Source organism: Dermacentor silvarum, chromosome 1 (assembly GCF_013339745.2).
Source record: "Dermacentor silvarum isolate Dsil-2018 chromosome 1, BIME_Dsil_1.4, whole genome shotgun sequence".
Taxonomy (NCBI): domain Eukaryota; kingdom Metazoa; phylum Arthropoda; class Arachnida; order Ixodida; family Ixodidae; genus Dermacentor; species Dermacentor silvarum.
Window position 1 is genome coordinate 37,291,773 of NC_051154.1, and position 14,513 is coordinate 37,306,285.

Here is a 14,513-nt window from a genome sequence, read left to right on the forward strand (position 1 = left end):
AAACGCAGTTTTGCCTGAAAGGCAGAGCATCGATTGCCATAGCAAATTAGTAGACGGCTATACAAAGTAAGGATAGCTTTATCGGCCATATAAATTCGTAAAACATTCGCTTACTAATTTAACAAGCACAGTGTCACGCACGCACAGGTAAACATGAACACATCTCGCTCAATGACTGCGGAAACTCGCTGTCAAAACGCTGCAATCAGGATGCACGGCAGCAGCAGTGAGCGAATTGACTTTTGTGCTGTGTCTCGCAACGCGAACTTAACGTCGAAAGCATAGCGCATACAAAGCTGACGGCACTGAGCGCACTTTGTCCTTTCAAGATACGGCGGCTGCGCCGCAAGCAGCAGCCGCTGGAGTAGAACCGCCCCCGGCCTCGCGCGCGATAGAAACGGCGTGCTCCCGCTCTGCCTTCCTCCCTCGCGTGCACATGTGATTGAGGCCACGATTGTTGGTTGGCCCTCGCAAGTCTGTTGTCAGCATGTGTTGACACTGCAAAAGTACATTATTACGGCCGATTTTGAAAAAAATGTATGCTAATTTCGTCCGCTGTAGATGATAGTCCGTTGTAGTGCAGTCCGAACTTTGTTGCTATAATAAAACAGGTAGAGCAAACTAAGGTTGGAATATGGTCGTTTATATCCGAAAGTGTTGTATGCGGGTCCATTGTAACAAGCGTAGACTGTATTGATAATATGACAGTGGCGAAATTCTGCTGATGCCTGTGAATGGCTGCCTCATCTGTTTATTGTTACATGATCCAGTTAGTCCTAAGGAGCTGCCACCATGTGGCAGAGTAACCTTTGCAGCACTCTTTGGTTCAGTAGATTGGTAGAAGAAACGTAAAGGGTCATCAGGTATGCTGTATGGGGCAATCTCGTGCGGATTTCTGAACTCTGCGTCTAGTGATAAATGGAGCCAGGTGCTAGCGCACTTCAAGTAATCGGCTCTAAAATGCATGCACTTTCGGTTGGGTTCATAAGACACTTCCAATAACGTGATTTCGATATAATGGGAATTTAATGCCTACTTGGCAACATTTCACTTGCTTTTGACTTCACTTTTTACTAAACTCTTCTTAAAAGTTCTTTTGCTAGAATGCTTCCTGGCCAATGCTTTGCAACTTCTAGTGTGTAATGAAAGTTTCCGATGGGGCCTTGATAGGGGCCCCTTAAGTCCAGCCTTTAAGGGTGTGATTTACAATTTTGTAACCTTTAAAAGACGTGTCACAGGAGTGCCTACGGTTTATATATACCGTATTTGGCACTATTCTAACGCGCCCTTGAACCTAACATGCAGCCAATTTCCGGACCCATCTTTTTAAGAAAAAAGGTGCACGTTAGATTCCTGTAAATACAGTATATTGCATTCCACTGTAAACAGTCGAGCTCCTTTCTAGACTTCTTATTGCCGTCATTTCTATTACACAGCTTACTGGACAAATGTGACTGAATGCTGTGCTGTTATATTTGAGGTTTCCTTAACTGAAAGCTTACAGGTGGTGTCACGGAAAACATCACTTGTGAATGCAGCTCAGAGGGAGTTGCTTGTTTCTTGCTTTGAAGATATGGAGGTGGGTATTTCTAGAAAATTTGTGCATGTGTTTTAGTAGTTGACTGCACTGTGTGTACTAAACTGCAGTTTTCTTTCAGCCAGGTACTCTTGTGTTTGGTGTTCTGTTAGCCTTTGTGAGGCATGGTATGCTGCTGGAGTTGCCTGCAGGCATCCGAGGCTTTGTTCCACTCAAGGTATGTAGCATATGAGAAATCTGTAAATTAATTTTGCTGCAATTTGGCAGGTGACAAGTATTGTGACGACATGCTCAATTTTTTATCATAAACACAATTGCCTGGTATGATTTGGAGGTTTTTAACTCGGGTGTTACCAGGTCAAAAGACCACCAAAATTTAGTTCCATTTTTAATCACATCTGCAGAAGTGTGCTGATGTTAATATCGTTTTTTGCAGGCAGGCTCTATGGTGGTTTAAGAATGTGTGCCTGCTTTAGTCATATTTCTATGTGTGTTTCTTAACGCTAGATTATTGCTGCTGTTTTTCTTTTGTGAGCAAATGCACTTATGGTATGAGTTTTTCCTTGCATTGCAATAACCAATGACAGTTTGTAGCTACTCTAATGTGTGGTATGCACAGCTTGTCAAGTTGTACGGTTGGCAGTAGGCAGGTGGTAGCGTGCTCCATGTCACTCTTTAATCTCTTCGCTACCACTGTCCATTTTTGTGGGCACTTTTTCTAAAGCCAAGTACTCCTAAGCATAGGTCAGTGCACTCACTCACACTCACTCGCACTCATTTCAAAGGCGTGAGTGTGAGTGCGAGTGAGTGCCAGTGAGTGTGAGTGGAAGTGAGTGAGAGTGAGTGCCATTGAGTGTGAGTGCAGGCAAGTGCGAGTGAGTGCCAGTGAGTGTGAGTGCAGTTGAGTGCCAGTGAGTATGAGTGGAGGCGAGTGCGAGTGCGGGTGAGTGCCAGTGAGTGCGAGTGGAGGTGAGTGTGAGTGCCAGTGAGTGCGAGTGAGTGCGAGTGCCTGTGAGTGTGAGTGGAGATGAGTGCGAGTGAGCGCCAGTGAGTGTGAGTGGAAGTGAGTGCAAGTGCGAGTGAGTGCTGTGAGTGTGAGTGGAGGTGAGTGTGAACGTGAGTGAGTGCGGGGCCTGGGAAAAATTATGGTGAGTGAGTGTGAGTGAGTATTCTCCCACACTGCCGACCTATGCTCCTAAGTGAAAAGTTGCGATGCAGTGAAATAGTGTTCCCTTCTCAGCCAGGACCATGTTTTACTTCACTTTCAAAGGAGGATGTCCTATCTCTGCTGAAGCGGCCGTTAAAAAAAGGGGGCGGAAATGGCTGCGAGCAGCTCTCAAGAGGTTTTCGCAACTTATGTCCACATTTGTGGCCACGGCTTTCTGGCTTCAAAATGCTTTTTATGTCACCAATTTTTTCTTTAAATTCCACAAATATCCTGAAATTAATTTTTTAAAAGCGGTACTCATGGTTGCCTAAATTTTTTTCTGTAGTGAAGAAGTTTAAAGTTAGCTGCATGTAGTTGAAGAATTCCATTTATAATGACTGCCGTCCGTAACAGGAACGCTTGCCGCTGAGCAGCCCACTTTTTTTTTTTCTTTGTGTCTAGGAAGGGGGGGGGGGGGGTGGCCTCAAGTTCACCTCAAATGAAGGGTCTCTTTTTCCCTGCATCATCTGCTGTCTTCATGTGCGCATACTGTACGTAAAAATATGCAAGCAGTTCTTATAAGCCATTGTCATTATCTTGGGAATGTAGTATGACTGCTCACTTACAGTCTGAGTGGTTTTACCAAGGGTCTCGTACATTCATCATTTGTAACTGGACTTTATAAATTGCCAAAAGTTACTTGGGAAAAGGTTTGTGAAGGTTGTGCTGCGAAAACGTGAACATATGCTCAACTGTAATGCATATGTTAAAGTATTTTTAAGAGGCAGGTAATCTAGCTGCTTGGAAGCACGATATAGAATCTTAAGATATTTGCATGGATAGTGCCTGTACTGCATTTCTTTAGAAAATTTTCATTCAAAATTCCTCCACATGCTCCATGCTGTTACCCAAAAGGTCATAGGTATTCGGCCTCGACAATATTTGCCTTGATCATACTGTCACTGTCATTTTTCGTTACCTAAAAGGAGAGTGATGTTAAATTGGTTCTACATTTTAACTTTCGTAATATGGCTCTAAAAAATGCGATTGCTTTCCTCTTGTTTTTGTGGTCATGCAGGATGTTGCAGATGAATTTCTTAGTGATGCATCCAAGTCGGGCTTTGTGATTGGCCAGTGCCTGGTAGCCAGGGTGACGAAAGTGGACTCTGAAAAACAGCAGGTCTGGTTAAGCACGAGCATGAGCAGTTGTGGTGAAAAAAACTTTGGTAGCACCATGGAATGCCTTGCAGCACAACTTACTGATGAGGAACTCCTCTCAAGATTAGAGCGTGAGTAGCTTTTTCGTATTTTTCTGTGAACATTTGTAGAAGGAGTCTGATCATGTTATGTAAAACATGATTAATATAGGTGGATGAATAGTCAAACCCTGTTACAGTGAACGTGCTGATTAAGTGAATTATCAGCTGCCGCAAAGTAAATGTTAAAGTATTGGCTTGTTGTGCGTTATTTCAGAGGAGACTGTATCACTGCATTGAAACTTGTTCTGGGAATTGATTATAACATTTTAAAGCTAATTTATTGGTTACGCTGATTTTCATGCATGACATCTAAGAGAACGAAACCTATAACATCTTGCTTATAACAGTTGTTTGAAATACAGTAAAACCCCGGTGTTACGATTATGGTTGGTACGAATTTCAGTGTGATATAAATTCGTAACATTCCCTGGCTTAAATACATTGCTCTTAATACGAAAAACATCGGCTGTTACGAACGCGTGAGCAACAGCGGCGGTGGCGGCCTTGCCAGTGGTGCGACCGGCACAGACAAGCCGGCACAGCTGGATCTGGGTGGGATCCATGGTCGCCAAGCAAACGGCTACAATCTCTCATTGGTCCCCACGTCGAGCGGACCGGACCACATCACAGCCTAGCGTATGCTTTGACCAGCGAGAAAGAAGACAAGGACCGCGGCAGCAGCCACGACGACCAAAACGCTCCTTCACTCGACGTGCTGAGGTGTTCAATGGCATGCGCAGACATTCGTGAGATAACGTGTGCGCGCTTTGACGCCTTCCAGAAGCCGACCGTTGACAGTTGGGGCAAGAAGAATATGCACACGAATAGTAGAACCCCGTTGATATGTTTTTGAAGGGACCGTGAAAAAAAAAAGTCACAGTTTCACCCAAATGGTGAAACAACAATTGTGATAGCAAATTGGTAGACAGCTGTATGAAGTAAGGATAGTCTGTCGTCCGTATTAACTTGTAAACATTCTCTTACTAACTAAACAGGTACGGTGTCACGCGCACACAGGTCAACAAGAACACATCTCACTCGATGACTGCGGGAGCTCGCTGTCGAAATGCTGGAGTAAAAGGAAGCGCAGCAGCAGCAGCGCGCTGTCTCTCGCTTCAAAGCGAACTAAACGTCGAAAGCACAGCGCATACTTGGCTATCCGGCACTAGGCGCACTTTGTCGACATCGCCAATTGTTTTGAAGATGGGGCCCGCGTGGGCGTGTACTTTGTGCACGTCGCAGATCACTTTCAAGATAAGGCCATGTGACGCGGCGCCCGCGCTGTATCGGCAACATGCCGGTCACTTGTTACTACACGCTGGTCACTTGTGTCAACGTACAAGCTGGCTGCACCGCTAAATTTACGTGACCGCCACATTCAAATGCAACGTAAGATCCAAGAAAATTACAGATTGGCGACGCATAAAGGGGAACTTGATACAGTCGAATCTCGTGAATTCGAACACGCTTAATTCAAACTGCCGGTTTATTCGCACTGACGCTGTGGTACCATCAAAGTTGTGTGTATTCCAATTTGCAAAAACGCTCGGTAATTCGAGCGCAAAAGCATTTGCGACTGTTAATTCGAACATACCGCACATTGACAATGCTCTCACAGCGCGCCAAATAACGCGGTGGCACCTCCGACCGGCATTGCTCTGACACCGCCATAGAGCAAAAGCTTAGGAGAGACCCCTCAATGCAGCGGCGGAGGCCCAGTCCGGCCAATGAAACTGCCCACGCCGGCAAAAGCTCGCTTCCCGATAACGGCAGAAAACGAAGCTTCAGGGAGCTGGCTAAGCCGGCGCCAGGCTTAGCCCGCTTGAACCAATCATAGCACTGCGTGCGACTCATACAGTCCTCCCCGTATGCTTGGCTGAGCAACTGAAATATCTCTGTGAAAGTTTTCCCAAGTTTGTAGCAGAACTTCACAGATACACGCTGTTCTTCCAATTCCTTCATTGTCACTTTGGCACCAATCCGAAGAACAGCTTGTTCATGTGCTCACTTCAGCAGCTGTAGCTCGCCAACTAACGGTCAGAGCGAAACGCGCACAAATGACAGTTTTTGTTGTTTAAAACTGCCGCTGTATGTTCTCTGTAGCCACAGCGCGCTCCCTCTGCCGGTTGGCGTGCTATTTCAAAAGCTCGGTTTCTTTTTGAACACACCTCGTACGAAGTCGGAGTAGGTGCCATTGTAAACAGTGGCGAATTGTTTTAATGAAAAACACGGCACCGAATAGCAAGAAGCTTGGTAGCGAACGTCGAAGTAGCTAGGCCTAGCGTTGCGACGGTGGGGGCTACGGCTGCCAGCGGATCTGCGTGCGAGAGCACCAGTTTGAGGAAGTGAGATAAACAAAATGGCGGTGGTGGTGGCTTTGATTAATGCTGTTTCGGACCTGCGGTCATGGCAAAAAGTCCGGAAAATTGGACGACGAAGGTTTTTTGCGTCCGAAATTTCAGACATTTTTATACATTGACGCTATGGAGTACGTGGTGGTGCCGCGAAGGCGTCCGAATCATCGGGCATGTTCGAAAAATCGGGTGTCCGGAAAATCGGTCGTTGACTGTATTTGCTGGCTATGTACCCTTAAGCATTACTTCTCCAGTGCTACACCAGGTACATTAATATACGACTGCTCCACTACATTGTGAACTATTTCAATTCAAGCCTAGACCATACTTAGTATATAGATGTATGTTGCATACTGCACCAAATCAGCTTTCTCCCTTTACTAGGACCTGTGCTTTTCCATCACTATTTGTGCCATCTGTAAATGAAGTGCAAACTGTTTAGTGCTAGGCTATTGCATGGTCCTTTTGAAGTTGATGCACCCTGCAGCAATTTCGGATTTCAGTGCCTGATTGTAGATTTGTTTGTACTGTGTGTTTCTGAGTCTACTTATATGGCAGATGTCACATATTATGAATGCATTTTTTCATTTGTGCTTGTTTATTTTATAATTAAACAACACGCACACACACACACACACACACATATAAATATATATATATATATATATATATATATGTTTTCAATTTAACAGAAGTGCGTTAAATTTGGGAAACAAAACACAAGCGTCCAAACTTCAGATTGGCCCAAACTCTTGAGGCTATCAATGAGTTCAGGTTCTGTCAAAATATAACACTTTTCAGTGGCTCACTTGTGTTATAATTGTAAAAAAAAGAAAAAATGGGGCTTCTCTTCATGTGATAGGAATTAAAGTGCAGGTTTACTTGCTTTACCGAAAGCATGTCCCCTGACCACTGTAGCAGCAGCGCTTGGAAACAGCTTCATTGGATCTGACGTCAATTCTCGCTGCATGAAATGGTTACCATAAACACAATGTATGTTGTGCACATTTCACTGTAAACAAGGCACTTGCGCGGTGCCGTTAATTTGACAAGTTTTCAAAAATTCATTGTCAATGTTAGGTTTTAATTTGCCTTAATAGAATAGGTGACTTATATGCAGTGGGAAGGAAAGTGAAAACACCTACTACACTAATACTCCAAAGCTATGAACACAGCAAAAGCATTGTAACATTGTGTAGAGACTCACACACTGCTATACCAACCCAGAGCCAGTTAAAAAGCAATTCTTGGTGAGGACATTGATCTTATAATTGGTGAGTCACTTAGTTCATTGTGTGGCCCATTTATGTGAATGGTGTTTCTGGTTGTTGTACCCTATGTAATTTTAGGTGCATGCATTTTGCAGAAACTCAAGTTCCGAGTATTGGAAGCATCATCAGAGTGACTGTGGAAGATGTGGACGAAGAGAACCAGCTTGTTCATTGCAAGATTGGGGAAAGTGCACTATCTGCCACAGCTGAAAGTGTCCCAGGTTGGTGTTTTTCCATTTGCCTTCTCACAAAATGCCTTAAATTTTTTATCTCATTAACATTTCCGTGCGTTGTAGTGCTCATTTCCTGCTGTGCTTGCTCATATTAGTTTTGCAATAAACCTGCTGGAATAGAACATAAAACTGTTAATAACCTGTTGTGTGGTGTCAGATGTTGTCTTTAACAGTGCTTTAAGAATTTATTCAATGTGAATGCTCTGTCGCAGATGTATTTATTTTCATTGGATAAAGAAATTTATAATTTTCATATCGCAATAGCCAAACCACACTGTGAGTACAGCAACATACATTATATCAGGGCCGGTGACAGATACTTTGCCATACCTGCCAACTCTCCCGAATTGTCTAGGAGCCTCCCGAATTTTTCTCGCATCTCCCGATTGTACGGATGCGACCTCAAATCTCCTGAAAAGTGGCCGCCACTTGTTTTTTTTCTCTTCTTTACGGCCTGTAATATAACCATGCGAAAAAGCAGTGCGGGAGCAGTTCGTCACCAGCATGCACCGTGAATCGTGGTAGCGGCCACTGGTACCACCACGAACACGAGCAACTGACGGGCGCTGCCATATTGGATTTTCCGGATTGGCTCGTCTCAAGCTGGGTCGAGCGTTTTTAGCAATCCAGTCGTTATATGACCGTGAGCGCGTTAGGCTTCAGTTGGCTTTGTCAGGTTGGCGAGTGAAATAATGCGAATGCCGAACTACTCTTTGTTTCCCGGAGTTTAGTTGGAACGATCGATGGCACTTTTAAACGATAAGAATAAGTACCGTATTTTCCGGTCTATAACTCGCACCTTTGTATCAGGCGCACCCCTCTCAAAACGGCAGTTTTTCTGGAAAAAAACGTATATAAGTCGCACCTGTGTATAAGACGCAGCTGTTCGCAGTGATTTAAAAAAAAATGACAGTGACGTTTCACTCCGTGAACGCGGGTCACGCGCAAGCGTATGAGTGGGATATATTGTTACTCCAGGCGCAATTCGGCAGTCGTGGCTGCCGCGATGTTCCGTATGGAGTCCAAGGGTAATTAATAACATCGTCCCCGCACGGCGTATCCTGTATGTGCGAGTGAAAGCCTGCGACGGTGAGCCGAATCGCGCACAAGGGAGGAAAGCGGGAAGGCGCGCTAGCACAGAAGATAGAGGGGGAGGCGGGGGGGCGGCTTGTACTCGGGTAGCAACTGCGTAGTTTGCGCGGAGCCGTGTGCGGTGTCTTGATAGCAATCTGCAGATGCGACGACTTCAGGGTTGATCGACTCGCGGTCGTCCTGCTGCCACTTGCGTTGCTGCTCTGTTCTTCTCGAATCCGGTTTTGACGGCAGTTTTTCCACGGAAAAAAACAAACATATGTCGCACCATTCTATACGAGGCATCGACGAAAAATCCAGAAAAAAAAAACGCATCTTATACACCGGAAAATACGGTACTTGCAAGTATGTCTGAGATCATACACAATTGAGTTTCTGTGCTTTGTCACTTTGCGGAGTCGTGACAAGTATGGACTTTGTATCATGTGTGCCGTTTCGCACTGCGGCAACATTTTTTTTGGGGGGGGGGGTGAAAACATTTCTGACCCCCCGCCCCCCTCGCGCGGCGGTCTCCCGAATTTTCATGTTGCGAGGTTGGCAGGTATGCTTTGCAATTGTATCATGATACGATACACAAGACACTTGGACAGCAAGTATTTGGGATACAGATACACGATGCTACCGCAATTATTATATCCGATACGATACTTTCCATTTGTATCTTAAGATACTTCGATACATTCGCATCTTAAGATGCTTCGATACGTTCGCAAATTTCTTATTATAGATCTATATAGGATGTTAATTTTTAAGTTTTACGGAATTTTTAAAAATTGCCTGTGGCAGGTAGCATAATTGTTATCGTTGAGCTGGGCTATTCGAAGAGGCGGACATTAGTAGCACGAGAAATTGAAACACATATTCAACTAATTAACAAAAATTGACTAATGAACTTTTTAGTTAATTACTTTGTGACACATATTGCAATTTACAGATTGTAGCTGGTGAGTTTGCAAGACGCATCCACTTGAAATGAATTTCCAGGATGACACCAGTTTCGAGATATTATTTCCCAAAGTGTGGGACGAAATACATGGATGTTCCAGTTACTTTTGTGCTTCAATGTATAAAACAGAATTTTTGTGAAAAAAATAAGTGAAACAGCAGTGCATTTTTACGGCGAGTTTGATGGTGCATATCTCCAAATGGTGTCATTCTGTAATTTCATTCCAAGTGCATACGCCTGACAAGCTCACCGCCACAATTCATAAATTGCAATGTGTCGTAAAGTAATCAACTAAGAAGCTAATTTGTGAATTTTTGTTAATTAGTTCAATATGTGTTTCGATTTCTCGTGCTACTAATGTCCGCCTCATTTGAATAACTCAGCTCAATGATAAGAATTATGCTACCTGCCACAAATGATTTCCAAAAATTTCGTAAAGCCTAATTTTGAACACCCGATCTAATGTAGTAGCAAATGCGTATGCAGAAAAATGTTTCCTTGGAACTTTTTAAACTCTGACCAACCTTGTTTCATTTGGATGAAATGTCTGCTAGTATCTGAAAATTTTTCTCTTTCTTGCTCAAAGTATAATATTTTCATTCCGAAACAATATGTAGGGCTGCTTCAGCTGCTTAACTTGAAAGCTATTTATACGCTGCGCTGTCAGCGGTTTTTGCTTGTCGCTTTTGTGATTGCTTGCAAGCGACAATCACGTACACAGAAAAGCCGCTTTGTGCAGAAATCTCCCGGATGCAGTGCCATCCACGCTTTGGTTCAGAACAGTCAAATTTACACCCACGAGATCCTTCAAATCGCTGATGTGTGAAAGCCACTAGACGCAAGGGAACCCCATTCTTGCATTTTTCAGACTTCGTAACAAAGCACCACCCAAGACGAAATTTGATAACGGCACTGTAGTGGCATCAGAATTTGTGCCAAGGACGCTGCACGATTGGTGTACACAACACAGTATGGTGGCTTTGAGCAAGTGTCATGGCACCGACACAACTAAAAAAACTAAATTAAGAAAACAAAAAGTCGGCTGCGCGCAGACGTTGTCTTGTCTGCGCGCAGACGAGACAGTGCGAGCGCTAATTTTGTTCCACCAATAGGGACACGCAGACCTCATCGCCTGCTGTCGCTGGAGGGCTCTAGCGAAAAGATAAAAGAATGTCGCTGCTTTTAGTTTTTCTCAGGTGGCTTGAGCGCAGCGGTGTCAGCCAACATTTATAGCTTCGCACGATGATGTTGCGATAGCAATATCTTGTATCTTAAGATAGATATACCATACATTCTTTCATGTATTAGAAATACAGATACTGATACACGTCTTGCCAGACGTACAGATACAAGATACCCAAAGAGTACTTAAAATACATGTATCTTCGATACTGCCCAGCATTAACTAATATGAAATCTTAAAAATAGCATGATCACTTTTCATGTTACTGTGTAGACTAACAGTAGTATCTAGTTAACGAGCTCATAAGCTCATTGGTTACCACATAGCAAAAAACGTTTTGTTTCTTACTATTGTTTGCAAATTAGTTTTCAGGCAGCTCTTTCCACTCATTGCCAATATCTGCATTGACAATCCACTTTCATTTTACTTTTAGGCAGGAACATTGCAAGTGGTAGCACACACGAGGCTGTCGTTCTCCATTGCAGCACTGCACACTCAAATGTCGAGCTGTGCCTTGACCCCCAAGTTGTACGGAATGTCAACGCAGCAAAGAGAATAAAGGCAAGGCCATCTGCATGTCAAAATTTTCCTGCACAGCTGTCAATGTGCCAGTTTGAATGTGTTTTCAGGTGTTTTGATATTTTGATAATTGTGAAGGTTCTATTTTGATAATTAGGAAGGTTCTTATAGATTTGCTCTGGGCAACAAGTGTGGCTTTGCTGTAGAACGCTTTTTTTTTTCTTTTAACTCTTTATAAGGATATCATTTATTGCATGCACTGTGTTATACTTGAAAGGTTTACCTTGAAATGACTCTTGCTAAGCTTTTAATTTATGGGCTATGCAGTGAATCGTTCTTATGGCAAAGTCATTGTAATTACAAGATCTCTACTGTATTGGTGCAGACCCGCATCAAAACACTTACACAACTACATACATAGTATGTACAGTGGAATCTCAGCGATATGATCATGCTTGATACAAATTTTGGGATGGTACGGATTTTTATAAAGTCCTGGCCTAAGTCTATTAGCGTACAATGTGCTGAATTTCTAATGTTGTAAACCATTTTTTGCCCCGCCGTGGATGATACAGTTAAACCTGCTTATAACGAACCTCCATATAACGAATTCCTGGATATAACGAAGTTTTTCTATTCCCCACCGTTACTCCATAGAAGCACGTGTATTTGAGACCTCTACGTAACGAAGTGGCAGCGGGAGACCCCCTCGATATAACGAATTTTCCCCTCCGACAACCTAGAGATTTCGCCCCAAATTTTGTCATTTTTGCGCGAGCAGCAACCGGAAGCACCTCCTCTATGCGAAGCGAGCGCACGTGTGCGAGGCGGGCCTGCATCCCTCGACCCGGCAATCTTGCCGCCGCGGGCGTGACCTTTCCCCCTCCCTTCATTCCAACCTGATCCTGCCGCTTGCTGCAGCTGGCCTAGCCCGCCAAGCCGGCACTCTCTCCTTTTCCAGTTGATGTTGCCGACGCGCTGTTACACGCTGTGACACATCACACTCGATCAGCGCGGACATACGCTGTCAAACGCTGGCGGCGTGGGGCGCCGCTGGGAAGCGAGCGAAGTGACCTTCGTGCTGTTGTCTATCGCTTCAACGCAAACTGAGCGCCGAGAACACACAGCACGCACAAAGCTACGAGCTGCCGACGGACCTACACTGCTAGACTCTGCCCCAACACAGATCGCTTTCAAGATACGGCTCGCGCGCTGCCGCGCAGTACGCAGTTGATGCCAGAGTACAGTACAACACAGCCCCGCTATCCCTCCCCCCTCGCTCCCTCGCCGGTGCCTCGAGCGCAACGGAAGAAGGCGCGCTTCCTCCCTGCTTTTCTTGCGTGCGTGAGATTTAGACGCGGTCGTCGGCTCCCCTCGCACGTTTTCACTTGCACATACAGCATAGGCGCGCGGCGACTGCGTTATCGCCCTTGGACTTTATACGGAATATCTATGAGCCAAAACCAACTTTAGGGCCACAACGTGTCATAGACACCATCTTTATATAGGAAATACGGATCTCAAGGGCCATGCTTTTGCTGGCGGAAACCGAAAATACGTCATAGTTGTCGCCCCCGGCACTTTGGGCGGCCAGTGCCATCGTCAAGCCACCAAGCCAAGCGACATGAAAAGTCACAATGGCTGCTCGGGCCGGCGCGGGGTGGCAGTTCGCAACGTATGATGCGGGAACGGTCCCACAGTTGCGACGCAACAGCGGGGTTACCAATGCATTGGGCTCTATGGGAGCTGTGCCGGGACCGGCCGAAAACGACGTAACAGTCGGGAAAACGCAGCCCCCGGGAACGTAACAGCGAGGTTCTACTGTAACACTATACGACGCTATGATGCCATCGTGACGCTCGCTCTTCATTTCCGATGCCTCACGCTTGTGCTAAACGACACGCGTCCACGCATCCGGTACCTGGTGTGACATTCCGAGGATGAGTGCTTCGACGAAAACGGAAAACTGGTGCGCGTTACAATTGAGGGCGCGTTAGAATCGAGTAAATACGGTAAGCGTTTCTTTTTCGAATTTTCGTGCCGAACCTGCATATAACGAAATCCTCTTTATAACGAAGTTTTTCAGGAATTTGTCAATTTCGTTATATCTAGGTTTAACTGTACAAACAATCGAGCCACCATGCATTCCTGTTGCCAGGGTGACCTACGTTACTCTGCCTTGACACTCCTCCCCCCTCCCCTTTCACCCCACCAAAAAAAATAAAAACAAAAAAATGTGTCGCCCGCTTTCAAACACCTTGGAACTTTATCAGGAGCCGGTAATTACGCGTGACCCAGTCTTGCCCCATCAATAATATTGACGACATTCGCTACCATGGGTGGCCTTATCTCTCTATTTCACGCCTTCCGTCGTCTGTGGGCCCCAATGACAATTTCAAAATTTTCTACCTTTACGCCTGTCTGATCTCACGATGCAGAGTAGCTTCGCCACTGCAAAGAAAATTGAAGGGTGTCTTATCTTGCACAAATCATGTCCTTATCACCATCAGGCAGCAGCTAGGGCGCAGCAACGAAAGGAACTGGAGATAACCAGGTAGATGTTGAAATGTCAGCCTCAGAACAGGCGAAGTGCGTAGCTCACTGCTGCCAAAATGTGCGCGTAACAAGCGGGCCAGTGATTCAAATTCACGTCAGCCAATAGGAGTGCTGCCTACGCTCTATGTGACTGCAGTAACGAATGGCGACGCTAGTTTTCTGATTTCACGCACGCTTTTGTTGGTTTTATTTCTGCATGGAGAAATACAGTGCTGTGACTGTCTGAATCTCCTATCTCCTGTTTATGGCGATACCAAGATGGCGGCGCTGCGTCAACAGAAAGCCACGCTCGCCTGTTAACAGGTGCGATAGCACCACCCGAAGCCCGATTTTCTTATTGGTTTCGAAGACACTAAAAAAGTGCAATTTTCTGAAATTCTGCTGTGTATTTCTTTGAAATCCTCCGCCATGAAATA

The 14,513-nt window shown here is 45.0% G+C and overlaps 1 protein-coding gene across 1 annotated transcript in view; it reads left to right on the forward strand.

Annotated features, from left to right (window-relative positions):
- The window catches only part of LOC119460550 (protein RRP5 homolog), a 122,538-nt gene that overhangs the window by 49,024 nt on the left and 59,001 nt on the right, over positions 1-14,513 (forward strand). Inside the window, exons 15-19 of the mRNA XM_037721486.2 lie at positions 1,505-1,579; positions 1,659-1,754; positions 3,763-3,973; positions 7,664-7,789; positions 11,456-11,583. Coding sequence (XP_037577414.1) covers positions 1,505-1,579; positions 1,659-1,754; positions 3,763-3,973; positions 7,664-7,789; positions 11,456-11,583 — 636 coding nt within the window. The remainder of the gene's footprint in view (positions 1-1,504; positions 1,580-1,658; positions 1,755-3,762; positions 3,974-7,663; positions 7,790-11,455; positions 11,584-14,513) is intronic.